The 24,208-nt window shown below is 44.9% G+C and overlaps 1 protein-coding gene across 5 annotated transcripts in view; it reads left to right on the forward strand.

Moving 5' to 3' along the window:
- The window catches only part of LOC142560899 (DNA-binding protein RFX2-like), a 160,652-nt gene extending 138,050 nt beyond the window's left edge, over positions 1 to 22,602 (forward strand). For all 5 annotated transcript variants that reach the window (XM_075673310.1, XM_075673314.1, XM_075673313.1 and 2 more), the window contains 2 exons: positions 4,765 to 4,918; positions 11,262 to 22,602. In XM_075673310.1, the coding sequence (XP_075529425.1) occupies positions 4,765 to 4,918; positions 11,262 to 11,489 (382 nt within the window). In that variant the 3' untranslated portion in view covers positions 11,490 to 22,602. The remainder of the gene's footprint in view (positions 1 to 4,764; positions 4,919 to 11,261) is intronic.
- Positions 22,603 to 24,208: the final 1,606 nt, after the last annotated feature.

The raw sequence follows: 24,208 nt of genomic DNA on the forward strand, positions 1-24,208 counted from the left end.
CACTGTAGCCACCTTGCTGAGCACGTCCACATCTTGTATGATGCCAGGGTTAGTGCAGAGTATGCAGTCTATTTCATTTCTAGTCTCGCCATTCGGGCTCCTCCACGTCCACTTGCGGCTATCCCGCTTGCAGAAGAAGGTATTTATTGTCCGCATATTATTCTGTTCCGCAAACTCTACAAATAACTCTCCCCTGCTTTTCCTAGTGCCTATGCCATATTCCCCCGCTGCCTTGTCTCCAGCCTGCTTCTTGCCTACCTTGGCATTGAAGTGGCCCATCAGCATAGTGTATTTTCTTTTGACTTTACCCATCGCCGATTCCACGTCTTCATAGAAGTTTTCGACTTCCTGGTCATCATGACTGCATGTAGGGGCGTAGACCTGTACAACCTTCATATTGTACCTCTTATTAAGTTTCACAACAAGACCTGCCACCCTCTTGTTAATGCTATAGAATTCCTGCATGTTACCAGCTATATTCTTATTAATCAGGAATCCGACTCCTAGTTCTCGCCTCTCCGCTAAGCCCCGGTTGCGCAGGGCATGCCTGCTTTTTAGCACTGTATATGCTTCTTTTGGCCTCCTAACTTCACTGAGCCCTATTATATCCCATTTACTGCCCTCTAATTCCTCCAATAGCAATGCTATACTCGCCTCACTAGATAACGTTCTAGCGTTAAATGTTGCCAGGTTCACGTTCCAATGGTGGCCTGTCTGGAGCCAGAGATTCTTAGCACCCTCTGCTGCGTCGCAGGTCTGACCGCCGCCGTGGTCAGTTGCTTCGCAGCTGCTGGAGACTGAGGGCCGGGGTTTGATTGTTGTGTTCATATAGGAGGTTGTGGCCAAGTACTGCACCAGGGTGGCCAATCCTGCTCTGGTGAGGGAGTGCGTTACCGGTTCTGGTCACCAGGATCAGGACACACTCCAGACCTGTTTATGCTATTTTATCAACATGCGGATTTTTTTTTTTTTTAATCCGGTGGAAAATTGCGCGGCACCGGGATTCGAACCACGGACCTCTTGCACGCGAGGCGGGTGTTCTACCTCTACCTCGAGTGTGTGCTTTTAATAAGGGATAATTCAAATGTGTTGCCATTCCGATCTGCAGGCACTGCGATGTGGGCATCGTGTTTTGCTCCGTTGCCATCCGGCAACGGCCACTAGCTCAATTTCGTTTCGGTTTCCTGTTACCCTCAAAACACTGCACAACAGGAAAACAACAAAACGCGTCTCTGGCCGCCAGAGCACCACCAGCTCGAAGTGCGTGGATGTCTTGTGCCACAACAATCCACGCAACACTTCGCATTACAAAGGTGTCAACAGTAGTTGAATCTGTCAATTTTCTAAAGTTACTTCGGATCACTTGTTTTCCCGCTTAGTACGTTTTTTCTCATAGTTTTTTCCTTAACGTATGAACAAAGTTCTTCTGTACTCTCATGATGAACACACTCGCGTAATGAATGCACCCCCGACTTTTCAAATCAACAGGTGTGTATATTCTAGGGGTGTGCAAATATCAAATTTTCAATTTCGAAGCAAATTCAAATTATGAAAATTAAGTACTTATCGAATTGAATATTGTTCAAATATGAATGCCGTATTTACTCGATTCCAACATGCCCTCGATTTTAACACGCACCCATTTGCCATCATTATCTTAAAAAGGAAAAGCCCTTTACAGTACCACGGACCTCGTTTTTTTCATTCAGAAATACAACTCTCTCATTTGGAAAAAACAAAGATTTACTCCCAGTGCACTGAAGTTGTGATAAATAGAGTTGCAGTTTCGCCTGAAAGGCGAAGCATCAATTGTGATAGCAAATTAGTAGACAGCTATATGAAAAGTAAGAATAGTAGTTTTATCGGCCGTATCAGCTTTTAAACATTCGCTTATTAACTAAATTTACAAGCAGGATGTCACATGCGCTCAAGCAAACATGAACACGTCTCACGCAATGACGGCAGAAATTCTTCATCAAGACGCTGTAGTGAGGAAGTGCGGTAGTAGGAGCGAGCGAATTGACCTCTGTGCGGCCTCTCGCTTGAACACGAACAAAGTGACAAGAAGACAGCACGGTGCGCCTAGATGTGTAGACGCACATCTCCGTCGCAGATCGCTTTCAAGATTGGGGCCGTGCAGCCACGCCGTGCGTAACAGCCGCCGGTGTAGAACGGCTCTCCTGTTTGCGCCAGTCCCACACACAAGTTTTGGGAACTCCGAACGCCTGTGATGGGGGGGGGGGGGGGCGATTTCCATCCGTTTCTGCACACGTGATTGCTTTCCTTTTAATTGCCGCATCGTGATGAACTCGGTCAGTCTTTGCAGTCGGCACTTCCATGCTGATAGAGCAAACGCCAAAAACGGAAAGGCGGACAATGGACTAACCTCAGCACACATACTGTAGCACATGGAGGAAGCTGGGGCAGCTGGGCTCGAAGCGCATACAAGGCAGCCATTTTGAAATGCTGATGGCAATATGGTAATGTAGATTTGGGGCCGTACTCGGTTCTAAGTGCATGCAGTTTTCGGACCCAGTTTATCGGAAAAAATGTGCATTAGATTCGAGTAAATACGGTACTATTGGTATTGCAAGAACACAATTTTTTCACCAACTAGACATACGAAAAAAAAGAATGTTTTATTGCAAAGCAAATAACGTACAGGAAAATTGTATTTTGTGGTCAACAAAATTCTCTAATACAACACCTTTGCTTGACCTTATCATAACTACAGTAACTTATTGTCATGAAGGAAGGATAGCTGCTCTACATGTTTGGAGAGACGCGACGTATTCATCCATGTCACAATTCCTTCGGACACCGAAAATAGCTGCTGACTGGACACACTAGCGTCCATACTGGCAGGCATCTCTTCGCAAGCTGAGCCAACTGTTGGCACAATGATCACAGCACTGCTCTCGCGGGTCTACATTTTAGCTCAAAATTTCATCCTGCGCATTTTCATTGTGTGCTTGTGGCAGTGAAAATTGCTGCTGGTTGATGAGCTTATCAAAGTCATTCCACGGTGCTCACATGGAAGGAGCCTCTTGAGAAGGTTTTGTTGTTGAGGACATATCTGGGTTCCTTGGTGTTCCAAGTTTTTTTCCTTGGTCCTTCTTAAACCAGGTTTTCAATCCACTTTGCCATTGAAGCATCCTTGTGGTACTCAAGTACTCTAGAAATAAGTTCTAAAACCATTGCCTGGCTTGCTACTCGCGTAATGAACCCCCTTGATTGATTTATTTATTTTTTGAAAAATATATGCAAGTTTTTGGGAAAGGTTCCTTACGCAGGAAAAAAAGTTTCAATGTAATTTTTTTGCAAGAGTTGAAATTTCATGTCGTCATGGAGGTGATGAAAAAAACTTCGATCACAATCTTACCTTTATGATAAATACATGTACGAGACGTGAATAAAAAAATTAGAGGACGCTTAAGCTTCGCTTTAAGAGTGGAACGCGATAGGTGCAAGGCTATGCGCTACGGCACACCAATCACTTACGAGGTGCCCCGCATCGGTCTTTGCACCCACCAATCACACGGTGAGCACCAAGCAGTGCAGCGTTCGGCGCTGCAACGAAACATGCGCCTGAGCAAGCGGAACAAACCAAAGAACTCGGTGTCTCAGAGGGAGAAATGATCTACGCGAGCCAAAAGTCGTGATCGGCACGGACAGCCAGGCCGCGACGCGCCTCGCACTGGTCCCCGCACGGCCGTGAGAAGCGGGCGAGTGGCACGCCACCTGTCGGGGCAGCGCCATACATTGCGAGGAGGGGGTCTTCTGTGTTTGCCGCAAGAGGGCTCTGCGTGTGCAGCAAGCGCAGAAGAAATGTAGCAGAAACGTGCTTCACTACGTGTTTAGCTGCGACTTCTATAATTTACATGCTCATAATTACCGATATACACCGCAGTATAACTTTCTGCAGCACGTTTCTAAGGCAACACCGCATTCACTAGAGGCGCTTTTGTCCCGCTTTGAACTATCGAACTCATGGCTGAGTGGTAGCGTCTCCGTCTCACACTCCGGAGACCCTGGTTCGATTCCCGCCCATCTTGCAAGTTGTTTTTATTTATGAATTGCCTTCCGGGATTTTTCGCTCACTGCCAACGCAGCCGACACCGACGACACCGGCCTTTCTGTGCCACGAGCTCCTTAACGCTGTCACATTAAAATGCACCTTTTACAACATGCTGCTGCCCATACATAAACTGCTCCACAGAACTGGCTGGGGGCACTGCTGTGAAAGATCTACAATGTTGCATTTAATTTCTTTAGATGACATTTCATATAAGTTTGCAGCCAGATGTGGAACAAAAATAAAGTTACTGAAACTTGTATTTATAGATCAACGTGGTGTCGAATTTGCATAAATTTTTTCTAGTTTTGAAGTGCAAGTTCACATGTAACAACTGCTACAATGACCACTTTTCGTGGAACTAATGGAATTCATTATAAACAGGCTCACGGTAGATATTTTATAAGTTGGTTTCTGTATACAATTTTTATGTTTTCTTGCTGTGTATTTTTTTTTTCAATGTTGTTGTAGGAGGTTGAGAACTACTCAAGTCATTTATCACATGGATTTTCATGTTGCCCCCTTCATTTATTTCGTATTTTCTGAATACAAATAAACTTTGATTTGATCTGCTTATAATGAACATCAGATATAACAAAGGTACTATTTTGTTTTATATGAAATGAGGTTCTGCTGCATTGCGTCGGCTGCCTGCACCAACTGGTGCTGCCTGTGCTCTTCTGCTGCAGTTCGATGGTGATCCGCGACCTAACGTTGCGTAGTGCGGCCAGTTTTGGGTCGTTCCACCTCATCCGCCTCCTGTACGATGAGTACATGTTCTACCTGGTGGAGCACCGAGTGTCCAAGGCCACGGGAAAAACACCCATTGCCGTCATGGGAGAGGTGGGTGGCTGTTATGCTGTTTTCTGCTTTTTTTTCTCTGTTCAGAGTACGCATTACAGATTACATTTACAGTGGAACCCCGTTCATACGTTTTTCACCGGACCGGGGAAAAAAAACGTAACAGCCGGGAAAACGCAACAGTGAGGAAAGCTCCGAAAATGAATGAAAAAAAGTGCAGCTTCAACTATAGACAATTTATTTCCACAGAGTGCGCTTAGGACCTAAAAAAAAGTCCAGAATTGTGGCTTGCCGTTTCTTTCGCTCGCTAGAAATCACCACACGTTTCTCAATAGCCTGGAAGGCCGCATTGCTGTCAGCGTCGCTGCGAGGTGCGACGTACCTGCGGAGGAGGTCCAGAGCCGCAACGGCTTTTCGAAAGCTACGATTTGGCAACTCCCCGGCATCATGCGGCTCGTGCATCGCAGTCTGCGACTTCACTCGCGACCGAGATCCCAACGATCTCGGCGATGCTCTGACACTCTGACGTCCCGACAACAACATCCACGGCGACGTAGTCGTCGTATGTGACCGCCATTTTGGCTTTTGGCGAGTTTTGGCCGGGCTTGGCTATGGAGCTGGCTGCAAGAAGCCGCACGCCAATTCGATGGCGGCCTCTCGAACTGGCGTGCGGCTTCTTGCAGCCAGTTCCATAGCCAAGCCCGGCCAAAACTCGTCAAAAGCCAAAATGGCGGTTGGAGCGCGTTGCCTACTTTAGCCCAGGCGGGTTCGGGGGGCTAAGTTGCGACGTATCATGCGGGAACGTTTTCACAGCTACGACGTAACAGCGGGGTTCCTTATACATTGGATCCTATGGAAGCTATGCCGGGACCGGATGAAAACGACGTAGCAGCCGGGAAAACACAGCAGTGAGGAACGTAACAGCGGGGTTCTACTGTATATTGTTAGTTGCAAAAAAGAATAAAAATGCCCATGAATGCAATGTAGCATGTAAATGAATATTCATTTATTTATTTATTTATTTATTTATTACATTATACCCCAGGGTCAAAAGACATTGCACAGGGAAGTGGGCTATAAACAGTACCAATACATAAGTCTCTTATTATACAATGTTAGCCAAACAATTCATAAATTGGTCATCATCTTCACTGATTACATTTGGTGTGGTAAGGTGGTTCCAGATGATCGCTGTACATGGTAAGAAGGTACTGCAAAAAATTTTAGTTTGTGGAGATAGTAGAGTGCCAACTTTGCGAAAATGGTATACAGTCGCCGACCGTTTATTCGGACATCACGGGGACTGTGGAAACGTCCGAATAAACAGATGTTCAAAAAAGCAGATTAAAAAAAAAAAAGAAGTCCTTTATTTCCACCTACTTATTCGGGCTCGGCAGTGGGCTTGAAGAAATCGTGAATGCGGCATTGCACGCTGTTCCGTTTACGCTCAGTCAGATAAGCCTGAATTTCGGAGAGGGTCGTTCGCTCACTATAGATGCCTGAAAGCACGGCCACTGCTTGTACACGCTCCGAATGCGACGGCAGCGTAGCACATGGGGCGTCATCTTCCGACTCGGAGTCATCGTCCGGCGGCACAGCAGAAACCTGACGAATGATCTCGCCATTGTCGAGCTCTGCGCTTGTCAGTACAGCAGTGTCAGCACCTGTGAAACTGTCAAATGAGGCGGTGTCTAGAATCGCAATGCAACCACTGTGCAGGTCTTGGCAGAACATTTTCGGTGTCAGTAGGGAGCACATCGGAAGGCGACAAATACTAGGCCTCCCGGCACCCGCTTGCCGGCATTCCCCAGCACTGTTTGCGCGGGTACTGTCAGCGCCATTAGACACTTGACGTGGTGTTTCCGTATGCCGCGTTGGATCGCCGCAACCTCAACACAGCGCACAACGAAACATCACCACACCGTCACACCGATACCAGTCGCACAAATGAAAAACGTGGCCTACTCGCAGCATCATGCACGAAGAAAGAAACAAATCAGCTGCTGGATTGTCTTGACATGGCTTACTAAGCTGTGACCGGAACTGCTGTAGCCATGAACCAGGCAGAAACGATGATGATGAGCGGGGATTTCCAGTAGCGCAACTTCGTGGGGCAGCAAGGAGTATGTTCAAAACAAAAATGGCGTTCAGCAAGTCGAAGCATGCATCGGTCAGAGTCGGTGCATGGTGCTCTCGATCGAGTTGGCTCAAGGAGTGTCCGAAAAATCAGACGAGAGGTAGCAAGGTATCTGAACTTTCAGTAGTTGTTATACAATCAATTATACATTCTCCCCGGCACCGCCATTCTCCCCAATAATCGAGCAAGTCCGAATTTTCGGAGTCCGAAAAATCAGTCGGCGACTGTATCAAAATACTAGTGGAATACAATATGCACATATGTTTATTCGCAAGTTTGGTTACTTTAGCATGTTGCAACATCGCAATTAGATTGTCAGTTGTAAGAAATTATACTACAGTGAAACCTCGTTAAACCGTAGTTGGCCGGAGCTCGGGAAAGGTACGTACTAAACGGTAGTACTGTTTAACCGAATAGCATGAGATCGTTCACTTACCTGTCGAAAACGGAACTCAGAGAGAGTGCGATGAAAGGGGAAAAACATGCAGTATTTATTCACTTCGCGCGACAAAAGCGTTATTTTCGTTTGATGCCGCAGCGGCCTAGCACGACGACGACAGCGGCCTCAAACTTACTGAAGCTGCGTGCCAGCTTTTCAGCCAGCCCCCTCTTCTCGGCAAACACTCGCTTGGCAGATTCCTCGTTGGCGTTATGTATTCACCGTGCACCTGCACAGTAGTGCTGCAGAAGTCCCGGGGGCGCCTTTTTCATTGCCGGGTGCCGGAGTTAGGAATAATTTTCATTTGGAATAGAGTTACGTTATCGCGCTCCTATTGTCATCGCGACGATTGCATTCATGAGGCTGACGTAACGCACAGCTTATGCCACTATCGGGCCTGAATCGCCCGTGCTATCGCTTTCCGTGTCGTCCTCGTCACTGTCGCTAGTCGACACTTTGGCAACTATGTCTAATTTTTCTTCTATGCTGAGCACCCGGCGTCTTTTTTATCCAAGCTTCGGAACGACGCGAGTCCTCGCTTGCACGATGATGTTGATGTTGCAATGATGTTGATGTGGCTTCACGCGCAAGCGCATAGGGCGCTTGGAGGCCGTTGTTCCGATCTCCAAGGCGTGTTGTTCTGCCGGGCCGCCCGATGGAAACGGCGCAGCGCCGTGTTTGCGCGACAAAAAGTTGAAACGCTACGTTTTAACCGATGCGTACGCAATAAGCTGGTACGCTTTATGTGGATACGAAACACATTATGTTCAATGGCCGCTGAGTCAGGGATTTGACTTTACTACTTTTAAAACGAAACTACTGTTTAAGCGCATACGGTTTAACGAGGTTTTACTGTAGTAAGCCATTCTACTAAAAGATTGTGTAGTTTTCTCATGTCAATGTGGAAAATTGAGTAATTCCCGCTAGCTGTCTGTACTCGCAAACATGTGCCTTATTACACTGCATCAGCTGCCTGTAAACTCGGGAGTCATTTAACCCTGTGCCAGCCACACTCATTGCATTTGCGGTTGGCCAGTATATGTCCTGAGAACTGGAGGTGGCTCTGCAAAAGAGTGCATCCTCAATGTCTGCAAACCCGTGCCCCTTGCTGCTGACCAAGTGTCACTCCCGCAAAGCTTAAACGTTTATCGACTGAGTGCGCTTCAGAGACAAAATTTTGCCAAGAAGCACGAAATTATTACAAAATTCAGCACAAGGTCATGCATATTCTTAGATTTGATAAAAGCAAACTCAAAAAACTGTGTTTCGTGCGATGGCACGTTTCATTGCTGAAAGCCAGCGCTCGAAGCCTTCACTCAAAGCCATCGCGCGCAGTTATTCACATGAGGTTGGGCTTAAGCAACCAGCATTCTGCTATGGCTTACTGTTCATTGCCACATCAACCAGCGGGAAATCTTCGTCACGGCTGCACTACTTAGGCCATTAAACCTAATTGGCACTACTTCACCAGACGTCGCTGACTAAAGTTGCAGTTTGGTGCCGAATTAGCACAGGTCTGTTTGCCGCAGCTTTGCGTCATTCATAAAGCTAAGAAACTGGCTAGCAAATTAAGGCGAGTGCATGGGTTGGCAACAAACTTGTTCACGGCCAGCATCCTTGCGACTTGCCACACGGTGGCCTGTCATTCCCGACGTTATTCGTAGTTTTGTATGTAGTTTCAAGCAGCTAGTCACAAGAGCAGCTTTCACATGGCGGATGTGAAGGTGTCCTGCGACCAGTGCTTGGCATGCCTGGCTGCATCCATGGATGCTGGTATAGCATCGCGCAAACTTGCTATGGCCCTACCGCTTTCAAAATGTTTAACAGTTGGCAAATCTTTGCAGTCGACCTTCACAGCACCAATGATGGGTACACGGGGGATGACGATTGAGTCACGTGATGTGCATTCCATGCTTTTGTCTGTCGCGTAGGTTGACCTTATGATAACCCAGCTGCTGTAAAGATGGTAAAGCTCTTCTGTACTTTGGAGGAAAACTAGAAAGCAGTACTTTCTCTGCAATCAAAAATTGCCATAAGACACGCGTCCACTATTAATCTGAGAACATCATTTGTTATTCATTAGAACACCATGTCACTAATGCTTCAGCTTCAGAAAGAAAAAAGCACTTGATTCTATTGAACAGACATTCGTCTTATATATAACAAATGACATTTTCCAGGCTCTCACATACTAGAACTGCGCTGTAATTAGTGCGGGCGTACCAATTTGGAGTTCCATTTAATGAGAGTAGACTGTACTGTGTATATTGATTTCTGTGTACCTAAGTTACTGACAGTTTCCTGCATTCTTATTATGCAATGCTAGGAGGCTCCCGAGCATGTGCAGCACAGTGTTGTCCTTCCCAATATTTCTAAGTACTAACCTTAGCGATCAATTTTCTTGTCACGATCCACCCCGGGTCGTGAACAAGGGAGGGCTTGTGGCACCCTCCGTTAGACGGACGCTCCGTAGCGTGGTGGTGCTGAACGATGACTAACCGGCGAGCAGCTGTGCTCGTCGGTGTTTATTGTGGTGCGGTGACCAATGTTGCTTGCCGAGCTTTAGGAGGCCACCGAGCCTGGCGGCGAACGAACATTATGCCTGGGGGGCATCACATGCTTGCTACACCCCCTTACCCCCAGTTCGTTTGTTAAAGAAAGAACAAACGTCTATGTTTTAAATACGAGGCTCTGCCTCCACCGGATACGGATTCCTCCATCGGATGCGGATGCCTCTACCGGATGCGGATGGTCAAGACATTTCTCATTGTCAATTCGGTATTAAGCTTTCCTTTCTTGATTTGATTTGGTATTCTGTTCGTAATCTACTACAGTCGAACCTCGATATATCGAACAGCACGGTGATTGCGAAATAGTTTGATATAGCGAGAATTCGATATGTAAAATCACGTAAAAAACTCGTAAAAAACTTATGCAAATCAATCAATGAACCAAGGGCACGATTGGGGATCGTTGTTCAAAGCGCGCATTCTGTTGCGCCGCGCGCAATTGGCCTAGGCCGCGCCGACTTCGTCCGCTGCATGAAGTCGGGGCGGCAACATCAACATCAGGCAACATCAATGCTTGCTGGATCAACCTCGGCAGTGTCTTTGTTTGGCCGCTACTTCTACTGTGATCACCAAATCTGTCAGTCGAAGCATTTTGAAACACTGTCAATAACAAAGTATTGAGTGGCATCTGCCAAGGGCATCTATGAGCAAGCCCAGTGAGTGCCCGCTGTTGCGGGTCTTTGTGGATGCAAGTGCAAACCACCAGTCCTTGTGAGGTGAGGCAGGCGCAGAGTGCGGCACCGAGGAGGAGTAGGTGCGACAAATGCAATGCGTCGTTGACGTTGTCAAACTAGCCAAGCCGCCGCATGCGTACGCCACTACGTGTAAATGGCGCCCTTGCCGCGATCGCAGTAAGATCGCAGCAGTCGGGAATGCCCATCGCGTCACCTTTATCTTCGAGGGTGTTGCGGGAAAGCTCACCACCTGTCAACAGAGTATGCATGATCTGGGGAGGCGGAGTTCGATATACTATACATTTTACGTCCGACTCCGCTCAAAATAAAAATTAATGATGCATGCATTTTTCCAGGTGATATAGAATGTGCTCGAAATATCGAAGTTTGATTTTACTTGGTATTCGCACACCCCTAGTGAAAAAGTACAGAATCAAATGAAAAAAATGGTTACAAAATTCAGCTCAATCAGCTGGCTTTTGAGAATGATGTAAACTTCAAGCAGTAGCTTATGAGGACACATTTGTTCTGAGCACAGATTTGTTTCTGTTCCCTGATACTGCAGTTCCTGGGCTTGGGAGCCAAGGCAGCACCCTGCGACGCCCTGAGCCCCGACGTAGTCGTTGAAAACGGCTCTTCACCGTCCTCGTCCTCAACGAGCAACTGCTCCACACGTCCAACCTCGGCAGGGTACAGCATGGTCCTCGCCAATGGCTGGCCAGCCACTATTGTGAGCCAGGCGCCGACGGCAGAAAGTGAAAGCACTCTGGTCAAGAAGCTGAAGAGCGTCTAGTCAGTGCCAGTCCTGTTGCGCGAGTGAAAGGACCAACTGAATCTGGTTGGAGAAGACAAGGCCTTCAGTGCTTTTGCTCTTGCCAGCTCCACATCCTTGGAACAAGAGACGGTGGAATAGGAGACGAAGCAGGCCTTGTCACCTGTGTGATGCTTCACATCCTTACTTTCTTACTGGTGAAAGAAAAAGAGACTCGGTTTTATTATTGAAAGGTAGCGATGAATTGATGCGGTAGTGTTGCATCATCATCGTACTTCATAGGAGAAGCCGGTTGCATGCTAGCAGTCGGCACTTGCTGGTCATTATGTACTTTGACCTGTCTCATTCAGTTTAGGGAACTGAAAGCTAAGGCAAGAAAGCGCCTGCACACAATGTTGGCAGAGGTACTCTGCAGGCCTGACCAATTCTGTTGTCAAAAGCAAAGTGTCCTAAAGACGTGTGGCATTACATGCCAGCTACCGTGGAGAGATGTGGTGTTATTGCACAAAGTTGAGTGATATGTTGAATGCCTCACAGGTGAAGCTTTCATAACGAGCTGGACAAAAATGAAAGGCAAATCTTTTGGCTGGGACAAAGTCGCCAGAGAGCTGGACATTGGCCATTGCTTCCCTCAAGTTTCAGTTTGTACAGTCAGCAAACGCACAGGTCAAACTTTCTTGCTATCAGGCAGGCAGTCCGAAATAAAAGCAAGGACCCGACAGGACCAGGTGCCATGCATATTGTCTCCTTGATTTCGCACTGCTGTTTTTCGGGCTTCTTGCTCCAAGACAAATGAATTCCCACAAGCCCAGATTTGTAGTTGCTCTATGGACCCCGAGGGAGCATTGTGCAAGTAGTTATTGCTGTTTGACTGCTGCAAGCTCGTGTGACAAGAAACGTGCCTCTCTTGTGACAGAATGTAGACCTGACACGTGTGTCCATCTATTCATATCCACAGCCAGTTCTTGTGGCCTTTGTCTCGCACCCTGGCTTTGCACAGTGCTGGAAATGTGCCGAGCATGTTTGACGACTCTTCTACGCACTCCCTTGGATTTATAATGAAGAGACCTCTGAAAGCATTGTTTCCATCAACTCCAGAGCGTAGTTTGAGAACTTAGGTAGGCGGACAGAGCTGTGACCTATTGCTGGGGCTCTTCCAACTGGATGATTTTGATATGGATCTTGAGGAAATGTGCATCTTGATTTGTTTCGTATGACGTACCAACGAGCGCGGCATTTGTAAATACTGAAATGGAAAGTAGGATAGTGTACTTTGGAGGCACAGTAGCTGCACTTTGAACTGAAGTTGCTGTTACCCACGCTTGCTGGTTTGAAGTAGTAGTCACAAATACTTGATTTTTCTTAGCCATGCGGTCGGCTGCGAACGCGGATAAGCCCACTGGTAGATGTAAGGAATGCTTGTTTCAGTGTTATTGTTTTTTTATGAAGTGCATCACTTCTGCTGAGTATAAGTGGGCTCCGACAAGATTGTTGTTGGTCCAGTTGTTATAGTCACCAACACTCAAACACAGTAATTGTGGCAGTGTTATTCGTGACCTTGAATGTCTCTGCAATAGCAGAGCAGGCCTTCTGCAGAGATGTTGGTTGCATCCTAGTCGTGCCCTGCTTCTAATTAAGGAGTACATTTTTTTTACTTTGCTCACATTGAGTAGCAAAAGTGTAGATGAGAGCCTGTGGCCTTGACTATGTGAGATGTACTATCTCGTTTAATATAATCTGCAAAGCACAAGCCGTGGCCATAGCTATGCTCTCGAGATAGGAGTAGGGAGGATTACTGTATCCTAGCTATATGCATAGCCCCCTGCCTTCCATCGTCTGCTTCATGGAGTGATCAAAGCAGTCTGAAAGCGAGGGGCTAAGTGCATTGCTGGAACGGCGAAACCCTCTCCACTGTTTTCTCAGAAGCGTTACTGCAACCATGGCTCGGGCTTCTCGGCTCGTATTGAATGCGATACTACCTAATATAATGTGCTATATTGAAAAGCTCGAGTACTTCATTGTGCCCAGTTTTTAACGCAGTGCCATTTATAGTACTATCTTTAAATTTACTTTTGCATTTATTTGCCACCTGACAGTTGCCATATTTCTTTCATCACATGGTGCAGCTTGAAAGTGGAAGGTCTTTTTTGGTGTCGTGTCGTTAAAACTTTTTTATTTGTGGCACGAGCATCAAGTGACACTCTTTTTTCTTGTGTAGAACTTCTGGTTCACCTCCTGAGACGACCGGGAAAGAAATTCGAAATAAATAAGCAAAAACAGAAACACAGTAGTACACTACAATATTCATGGGTTTCATTATAGATATGATATCAGAGCAAAAGTTCAGTTATAAGTTGAGTATGAAGTGTATAGAATAATTAGAATTAATTAAAATTCACTGATTACTGCATACCAAAGCACAGAATTGTAGGCTTTAGAGACTCGTCACATGAGCACGACTATGGCGAAATTTCTGGAAATCCGGAAGTAGAAAACGAAAGCAGTGATGTCACTAATGTCATCACGCACAAGAAGGTGGCATGATATTTAACCGGCTAACTAATGTAAAATGTTTGCCTCGGAATTTGGTTCGTGTATTGTGTTCACCCAAAATTAACCTAAAGAACACCGATGCCGAGGTTCTAGTGCCACTAAAAGACACCTAAGTCAAAGATTAGGGTTGCCAACCATTTGTTCTTTTATTGTTATTATTATTGTTTTTTAACATGGAGTCAACCTTTATAATTGCTAGATTTAATTGAATGTTGAACCAAGTGAAGTGGTTTCGGGCGTTGTGTGCCTTCGATATTTGCACATAACAAGGATTGCCTGTGCACGGTCATTTATTTGAAATTGTCTATTGCTTTGTCTTTGGTTGACCATGGTAATGTATTGACAGAAATGTGTAAAAAAATATTGGCACCATGCAGTCATAGAAAAGTTAAAGGCAAATGGGTACAATTCAAAACAGCAAAAAAATTGAATTTGAGCTGAGGCAGTTCCTATGAACTTCACATGAAAGATGGCTCTTTCAAGAGACAACAGCTCTTTAGCTTACATCAGTGTTTCTGTGTTTTGACTGAAGACCAGCATGGTGTTATGCATTTGCATTGCAAAATAGATGAATTCATCTAGTTTCATTGGGTGCGTAAGAATGTCCTCCCTAGTTGAAGGAAAGGGTGGTCCACGCTTTTCCAGGTTTTTTACTTACTTTGCACGTTCTGCTGAACCTAATGGCAGTGGGGCAGAAATTCTTTACCAAGAACAGTAGAATGCCTGCTACTCTGAAGCAAGGAACTGCTAATTAGAGATGTGTCAAGGGCACAGGAAAGCTAGAAGCACAGATGTAGAAATGTGCCATTGTGTTCAGCATGAGTTGCAGCATGCTAGCTGGGACTGAAGTGGACTCCCCTAGTCAAGCTAGTGCCGCCATAGAGTTTCTCACAATGTTGCCGTGAGGGAAATCTGACGCCGCTGTCTATGCGAGGTTCCTAATGGACCCTGTGCCGTCATGAGAATGGCATTGTATGCGTGTGCAAGGCGTTTGTTGACTGAGGCTAGGCTTAAAACGTGGATATGGCTGCACAGATAAAGCTTTCTTTGAATAATATCTTCATAAAAGGTTTTCATTTGCCCGTATTACACTTTCAATAAAGTTTACTTACCTGCAGTGCATAATCAAATGAAGAAAAGAAAGAACAGACTACAAACTGTCACAAAGTGAGTGCAGACCTTGTCCTTTGTACTCCAGCGTTAGCAGCCCACCAATCCTGTTTAACTCTTTCCCTACCATGCGGAAAAGAGGTTTTTTTTTCTGAAGGAACTACTGCACTCAATATTTTATGTAACACAAACAATAAGTAGAATGAATGCACATTCCAAAAATAAATGTTTTATGAACAAGATATATGTCATAAAAAGGATATGAATGGCAAGAATCAAGATTGTGGGGTAAAATTGAACAAAGTTCGCGAAGACACACTCGTATCTGCTAAGGAAAAAACTCCCTGCCCTTCCACTCCATGAAGAAAGATGACCAGCAAAGCTGTGTATGTGGGTCCTTTAATGGCGAACTGCACCTCCGCCATGGGTTGGCCCAGCATGGAACTATCTTCGAGATTTTTTCCTACAGGTGGATACGATAGTGGGAAAAGCAGCCTTTAACAGCTTCGCTAAAAAAAATGTAACAAAAATTATGAGATACACAAAATGTATTGCCGTCCAATAGCAATTATTTCCAAAAAGAAATCAACTTTTAATTGAACGGGTATTCCACTGCAAAAATTTAAGTGCAAGCACTACAGTTTGGCGTGCCAGGCTGTGGCCACCGATGCTCCAGGATGGCTTGCATTGTCGTCGTTCTCAAAGTCAAAGTCCGACAAAAAGGCAGCATCTTCAGATTAGCTGCTGCTTGATCCATTGATAAAGCCACCCGCAAACGCAGTGGAATTACGAGATCTGCGAGCTTTCGAAGCGTGTGTGCCGCTCTCAGAGGCAGCTGTTATTGCATTCTACTTTGACGATCGCAAAACTTCTGAGTGTCCAAAATTAACGCCTGACGGGGAAAAAGCAAACTTCCGAGAAACCAAAAGTATAGTTCTCCTTCATGTCCTATGGTGCAGAGTGTCCATAAGTCACGCGGAAAGTCTCAGAAGCAGTGTTTCAAAGCATCGATAGCAGGTGGCCATTTTGCTTTCTACTTTGAACATTGTGAAAACTTTGGGGCATGTTTAGAAACCACCGCCTGGGGGGTAAATGTGAATTGCTTGGAAAACAAAAATGTAGTTCTCCTCCATCACGTCCGGTAGTGCAGTGTGTCCGTGAGCGGCACGGAAGGTTTCGAAAACGGAGTTTCAAAGCATCGTTAGTGGGCTAGCAATGCTCAGTTGACGTGGTATGGAAAGAGTTAAGTTTCATATAATTGTACATTCAAGCACAAGTCCTCACAATCAAATAAAACGTTTTTTTGTGTAGTGTTAAAGCTCAAACAGCTTTTTTACACGCTGCTTTGCTAGAAAACTAACCATTGTGACTGACAGTATGGTCCTAGCCAAGAACACCTTCATTGTGTTCTGGCTCTCCAAGAACAATGTCTTAAGCCACCACGTCCCAGCATTCTCATGAATATAGCAAGAGCGTCGCAGCACCAGTTTTCCCTGTAGGTAATAGTGTAACAAGCTCTATGGATAGTACTAACACATGTTAATGCAGGGCACATTAACCTAAACAGAAGTTCAACAATGCGCTGCTGCTCTGCAGTGCATTTATCACTTCACAACTAGGCAGACTGTATCTGAAGATAGCAAGCAACTGAAAGCAGTAGGGTTTATGCACCTGGCTGGTACAGCCAAACCGTCAACTTTTTTGTCCATGGCACCTCACTAGAGAGTCAAGGTCACACACACAAGTGTCTCTACATCACACACGCCACCTGTAACGTTGCCAATTATGGCACGTCGACTTCACTAAATCACCCAAAGTTGAATGTGCAAAACTGCCGCTCGGAGTGCAGTGAAAATGGAAGAGACGTGGTGCAGACAGACGCTGACAAGGTGTGGTCTCTGGTATGAGAGAATGCAGGGAAGGAATCTGACTTGCAGATGCTAGTCAAGGCAAACGGAGAGAGCGTCTATGCTGACAAGGAAGCTTGCCTTCTGGTAGCACGGCAGTGCATTTCAATTTCTACCAACTTCTCTAATAATGAATCAATTTGAATTATTCCTGCTGTAACGTACGCTCGTTAGGCCGCGCCCCACAACTTTCATTGTATAAGCAAAATTTCCTATGTTTTCTGCTTAGGGGCACTTTAGCGCTTGCCCCCAAAGAAGGCCTCGGGCACAGCTTGCGTGCTGCAACTCGTAATGAACAGTAACAGTACCTACTTTTTGAGTGGGATGGTCTCACTTGCTGACCATCGTCTGGTAAATTGGAGCACATGTGATGGCTGAGCCATGCTCTGATCACCGCCACAGGTGCTCTTGTCAGAGCAGGTGGAGTTTCTCTAGGATATTCCACACTTTCTGCCGTACCTACTTAGGGACCAACTTAGGGTGTGTAAGTCGCACCGGCTTCTTAGCAGTCTAACACTGCTAGGTTTTGGTGATGAAAGTGCATGTTGAGATAGCGGAAAATTCTGGGCGCCTGTGAACTATGGCGGACATTTTTTAGGGCAGACAAGTCCACATCTGTGATTAGCCTGGGTGCAATGTTACGTATGATCACCACCACAAACTCTTCTAAAAGTGGCCTAGTGTTCCTGGATTGCACAGACAAATAGCAGATTACTTTTTGAAAGCTGTGCTTATGAGCACTGCATTTTGTTGCTTGTTTTAAGAAAAAGCTGAAAGGTCATGCGATTTATTATATGCAGCCTGCTGTATGCATTGTTTTTCGCCCTAACAGATTCAAGGCCTTTCTTTCCTGAAAGTTATCCAAGATCTAATGCTGGTGGCAAATTTGTCTGAAACACCGAATATATAACATTGGTAAATATTAGTCTTCATTTCTAACCAGGCAGTCTTAATGTTCAGGTCTCAAGCACACACACAAAGCTCCTGCTACTTATAACTTAGGTATTGTTTTTTTCTTTTCATGGAGTTGTAGACATACTAGTTTTTAATACTAATGTGGCTGTGTTGTTCTAAGTGCAGAGCATTAACACTAAGCCAGAAGTTTTAATTAATGTGTTACATTTCTTTAGCTACCACATCTTCCTTGTACTTTCATTGTTGTGCGTTGAACAAGAGGGACACCACAGCTGTGCAAAAACGAGACAGTGTTGCCCGACCAGAGGACCTTTTAAATGCTTTAGTTTGCATGTTAGTGATGGCACGGAGTGAATTTTTTTCGTGACATGGTTTCTGTCTTTGAATGCTCGTCGCACGTAACGACAGGTGCAGTCCTAGTTAGTGCTGCCACAAACATGGATTGCTGTCACACTGAGAGTGAGCAAGTGTGGAAAGATTATTGATGCCTTAAGTGCACGCGTCGCGCTTATTTGCACATATTCTGTACAGTCACTGGATCAGAACATGATTTCCTCATGGCGTGCAGTGGGGTGCAAATGCCCTTAAGCACGTGTGGATTGGGCCAAGGTATGTGCCGGCAACTTCATCAGCACATCATGTAGCGTAATCACCCAACTCTCACCTACGTGTCTAAGCATGCTAATGTTTCCATCGTCACATCGCACCTGCTTCATGAGAAAGGGACACCAAAAGTGAGGCACGTAAGAGGATAATGGGTTAGAGGAAACCTTTATCTTTTGTCATGCGATCTCAAAGTTGCATCCCATATATAATATGCCATCAACATATCCAAGGTTCATTATACCGAATAATTTGTTGTATCTAATAAATCGTATCCATTTTTGTTACGTCGTAGTTCGACTGTGTTTGCATGACAGTTTCTTTGAAGCCATCACAGGACGAACCCTATTGCATTGCTTGGGACACTACGTTTTAAGGGATGCCCAAGTTTCTGCGATGTCAGGGATAGCATGCACTGGTGTATTTCAGGTGTACCCGATTCCAAGGCACCCCCAAATCTAATGCGCACCAAATTTTCTTGGGATTAAAGGGAAAAAAAAAGGGCATCTGAATGTTACCTGCCACCAATTCATAAAAAAATATATACTGCGCCCCCCACGTTTGCAATCTGAAAAAAGGGAGAGGTTCAGTACATACCCTGTCAGGCGGGAATATTTTTTTTAATGTGCTTTCATAATGAAAACAAAGCGTTGTCGTTGCCATGTGCGCTTTATCGGCTACAGATATCAAGCACACGGGGGCGGTATTCTCAAGCTATAATATCTAGAGTTGCTGCCATCACTTTAGCAAAACTCTGCATCTGACTTGTCAACGTATGTGTCCGACAGCGATTCTGGCATTGTGCAGACAGCAAGCGCGGCATAGTGCCAGAAATGCTTAGGGGGTTACGCCAACGCATTCGGTGCCCAGATGTACGAAATCTTGCGAAAGTAATAGTATCTCCATAAGTTATTTGCCAAAAATGCCGCTCCATATCGTAGTTGAGCATGCTCTGTTGCCATTTTCTGATGGTGGTGACGCTGCGAATGTTTAGTTTTCGTATCCAATTGTAACTTGCTGGTAATTCTCGGACTCACATTTTTGGGAAAAAAAGGCGCCCGTTAGATTCAGGTAAATATGGTATGTGTAACCACAAATCATTTATGCAAAACTGCTACAGCACTATGCGAAAGAGTCAGTATACTGTTCCAGTTGAGAGATCCACGAGGTTCAAAAACAGGCAGACAAACAACTTCAAACTGGGAGATCTATGAGCCATTGGGCCACACTGCTGCATACAGCTGATGTAATTGGTGCTGTGTAATGGGGCGAAATCGGCCGCAGTACACTAGTTTGAAAAAATAAAATGAAATGTCGGGGTAGCTGGCTGAGTTTTGATGTAGAAATTTGTGACTGACATTTTCACGACAGAAGAACATTTGATTTGTTGTCGGAGAAAATCAAGCTCCAACTGGTCTTCTTCAATTTGGGGCTCAAACTCGTGTGCCTTTACTGTTTTTAGCCAGGAATGGTAGGAATAGCCAGGAATTATTTTATATCTTGGCAAACTTTCGAATTCAATTTATTTCTTGTTTTGTTATAAGCAAACAAATAACTAGCCACCAACGAACGTTGAGGTTAAGGGGCTGGCTACGTGAAATTGACAGATGGAAGTGCGACACGCCTCTACTATTTTGCATTGTTTTGAGCTTGCCAAGCTTATCAAAATATTTTCTTCATTGCCGCATGCTTTTTATAATGGCAGCATCAAACCACCATCATTGTGCCAAAACTGTAAGCTTTGGGCTTTTTATGTAGGAAGCTTTGGTCTTTACGGGCAGGGCACAACGCACAACCTACTGTAAGGCAGCCACCAAGCATTGACTCGATGTAGGAGTGCCAACAGCAGAATCGTGAGCCAACACAATGATGTAATTCAGATGCATCTTGCATGAATTTAGCCCATGAATATTTCTCCGTAATGGCAGTGTTATTTTAGCAGTACTTTTGATGCTTCATTGACTGGGAATTGAGCAGACTAAATATTTGTGCAATTAAAGTTAGAGAAATGCGTGCCTGAAGTGTCTTGAATGGAAATGTTGGTGCAGGTACAATTATGACTACCTGATGGGCACAGGTACACTGACATCACTATTGCACCATGTGGACCATGTTTACCACATTTGTAAGGCCTTGTTTTTGGTGTCTCTTTCCATGAATATGTAACTTGTTCACAAGAAGCACGTGTTTGTGAGCTGGTTTCCCATGTTTTGGAACATGAGAAACGTGCCCTTTCATAAAGAAGAAAGCATGCAGACTCTAGTCATTGCTAAGGTATGAATTACATGTGCCTGCATTAATGAAGAATCAGCTTTCCTTTCAATGTACAGTATGATGTGCAGGGTCTTCTTAAGAAAAAATATGTTTCGTAACATGCTGTTGTGTGACGTGACTGTTACTTGGAGAATGTACAAATGTTGTGCATGCATGTGTGTCTATGTGCTCGGTTCAGCCAGAACCGTTCTTTTGGCACTGTCGCCTGTCTTTTCATGGTGCCTACAGGAGAGTCGTGCACTTACTGGCATGTGCTTTTATCCTCCAATGTTCTCTGTAGTGACAGTTCACAAGGGAGTTGCTCCACACAACTTTCCAATTCGTTTTGCTGCTCATCTGATCATCTTTTTCATGTACCATCTGCAAACTATTACATATATGAAGCCTATAATTGCTGGAGAAGAGTACAAGAGGAAAGACAGCTTGTACCTCACCAACATAGATTTCAGGACAAGTTTAGGAAGCTGTTAATTGATGCTACCTATACATGTACTTTATCAACATATAGTGTTGTGAAGCATGGAAACTCTTGAAAAACTTGTGGCTTTTGATGCCACAAGTTTCTCCACTAGGAAACTACAGACTCTTATTTAGGACATTGGACATTGTAGTGAGGCAACGAACAAGATGGAATGAAATGGTTGGGAGAACAAGAAAAATGGCTTCAATGTACTGCTAATGTAGCAGTGAGAATGCTCTTTTTTGTATGTGACAATCTATCTTTAAAATTACTTGGCCATGGCGTATACACAAATTCTGCATTGGAACTTGCAATGTTCCCTCCATTCTGTTTGAAGTGTGAGAAAATGTGTACCCGATTTTGTGGCCGAAAATTGGGAAGTGTACATTTTCATTGTGCAGGAAATGCGAGTGCTTGGTCAGCTTTTGGATTTCATTGCAGCCATTAACCGTTTTGATAAAGCAAAGTGCTGCTTTTATAGCAGATCAGCAGTCATTTCTGTCATCATTGCAGTTGTGTTCTGATCTGTTGTTGCAGTGAGATCAGACGATCTCTATTGCTTTTGTCAAGGAATAGCCACGTGAGAGAACATTTAGGCTTCATCCTCGACTTGGTGTTGTCCACCATTATTGAGATTCCTTCCATCTGGTTGCTGGTTTTAGTATCAGCCCTACTAAGGGTATTTCAAATGTCTGTGCACTGTGGGTTGGCTGTATTTCGATTGGCATGGAACAAAAATGTTCAGAGATGTTGGTGGGTAATAACAAACCCAGTGTGGCCAACTTAATGTGTCCCTCACTTCCTGGAACCTTGAACTCCATCACTGAGTCATAGCTCACTTATATGTCTCCATGATTGCCACTTCGCGGAATTTCTTTCGCATCCTGGGCAGACTTGTCTCTAAGGGATGGTGCTCGCTTACTGACCACAGGGGATTGGCCAAGAAGCAGGTGGTTTGGAAAGTGTTTTAATAAGGCTATTAATGGATAATATCATGATTAATTTTACAACTATGTCAGGCAGACTGCATGCAGTCCACATGTTCATTTCGTTTATCTGCTTTTTCCTTTTCTTTTGAATGCAAAGTGCTGTCTTGACTGGTGTGATCTAAGTGTGTTGTCCTTTCCAACCTCTATTTCCTTGCATTTCTTTTTTTCACTCGTGGCCAAAGCCAAGCCCATTACCATTGTTATTTATAGTGCTTTGTGTGATTGTATAGAGAACATTGCGAGAACTACGCTTTTGTTGCGCTTGTTTCGTGTGTGTGCATGTGTGAATAAAAGATACTACAAGAGTTCACACTGAAACCGAATGCAAAGTCTCAGTGTCTGTATCCAGCAGGTCGATGCCCACCTCTGCATTGGGAGGCCTTTCTGCAGTGCGTTCGAGAAGAGTGTCCCGTTAACTAGGCGATGGATAAGCGCTGCTTTGTCCCACGTTGTCATGCACGGTCTAGCTGCTTTGAAGAATTTCTGTATTAATTCTGTTTCATACATAAGAGTTACTGTGTATGGCTCTTTCATACTTAGAAAGCAGAGCTGCAGAAGGTATGCAAGTAGTATGGCACCCTCTCGTGTGTGATGCCACTTGGGGGGACTCGACCATTGCATCGCATTAGCTTCATGCTTGCTTGCTTGCTTGCTTACTATGTTTAGGCTACTTGAAGCAGTCGGTCAATTAGCCCTGCTCGAGTTTTTGTAATGTGTCTGCTGGTTTGTAGTACGGTGTGCACGGAATATTCGAGAACTACCCCTGTGAAATCTCGTGTGATTTCTCATCGTGTCTGCTAGCCATCATTGTGTACAGGGGTGGTAATCCGTAGGAGTCCGCCTAGTGGTCTGCCCATTTCGGCCGCTGCTGATTGGCTAGGGTCGCTCGTCTCCTCCTCGCTCATACAGTTGCATCCAATCAGCAGCGGCCGAAATGAACCGTCCACTAGGTGGACTCTTACAGAATACCACCCCAGGTGTGTGTATGGCATGGCTGTCTCGTCAAGGCTGTTCCGTGGTGGTGGCACACTCAGAATGGTGCACCAGCCCTTTTTTGATAATGAACTGCAGCATTTGGTCTTCGGCTTGCATGTCTGCGTTGTAATACTGTTTGCTTATGGTCATTGCATTGTTTTTGGGTCACACACTCCATTGGCCACAAACCATATAGATTTGGTTGCCGCCTAGTGCTTTGAATATGTTGCAAATGACGTTTTATGCTATTCTCAAGAAATTAAGTGGTTGCTGTGGTGCGTTAATGTATGCCGCTGAATGTGGCATTAGCGTAACATATGGCAATAGGTAAGTGTATAAGTGATCGATGAGGAGCTTTAAACGGTCCTGCATGATGCAAGCTGCTGCTCAGAAAGCACAAAGAAATTGTGAAATCAGAAATTGTGTAGCCAAAGGTTCTGCTGATGTTTCGTGCATGTTTCCATTGCAAATTTTAAAAAAGTTCTCCACATCTCGTCAAATAAGAACTTGTGCGAGAAGAGTATAACATTAATTTGTTGAATTTAAAGGGTTGGTTTCAATCGCAAGAAATTACCCTAACTCTAATCAAAGCACTGTTGTCTACATTTAATGCGTACTGCCGACCGCCTAACACGCTTTTGGTGGTTATGGAGCATGGCAGAAAGGTGGACAAAATTGGTTGATGAATCCAAATTGCATAGTCTTGTGCTCTAGTGTCAACCTGTACAAGATAGTTAGAAGGTGCTGGATCCGGTTCATAATTTAGGCATCCGCTTGGCCACAAGTGCGTTCAGGGCAAGCACTGTACAAAGCCTCTATGCGAAATGGAATGAATGGTTACTTGCAAAGGTCACATTCTAGCTTTACTATATTTTCTGAAAGTATATTCGGACACTGACCATCCGTGTTGTGCTACTGTAAATGATGTGACCTGCACCACACTGTTTCATAACT

The sequence above is a fragment of the Dermacentor variabilis genome, chromosome 10, assembly GCF_050947875.1.
Source record: "Dermacentor variabilis isolate Ectoservices chromosome 10, ASM5094787v1, whole genome shotgun sequence".
NCBI classification, from domain to species: domain Eukaryota; kingdom Metazoa; phylum Arthropoda; class Arachnida; order Ixodida; family Ixodidae; genus Dermacentor; species Dermacentor variabilis.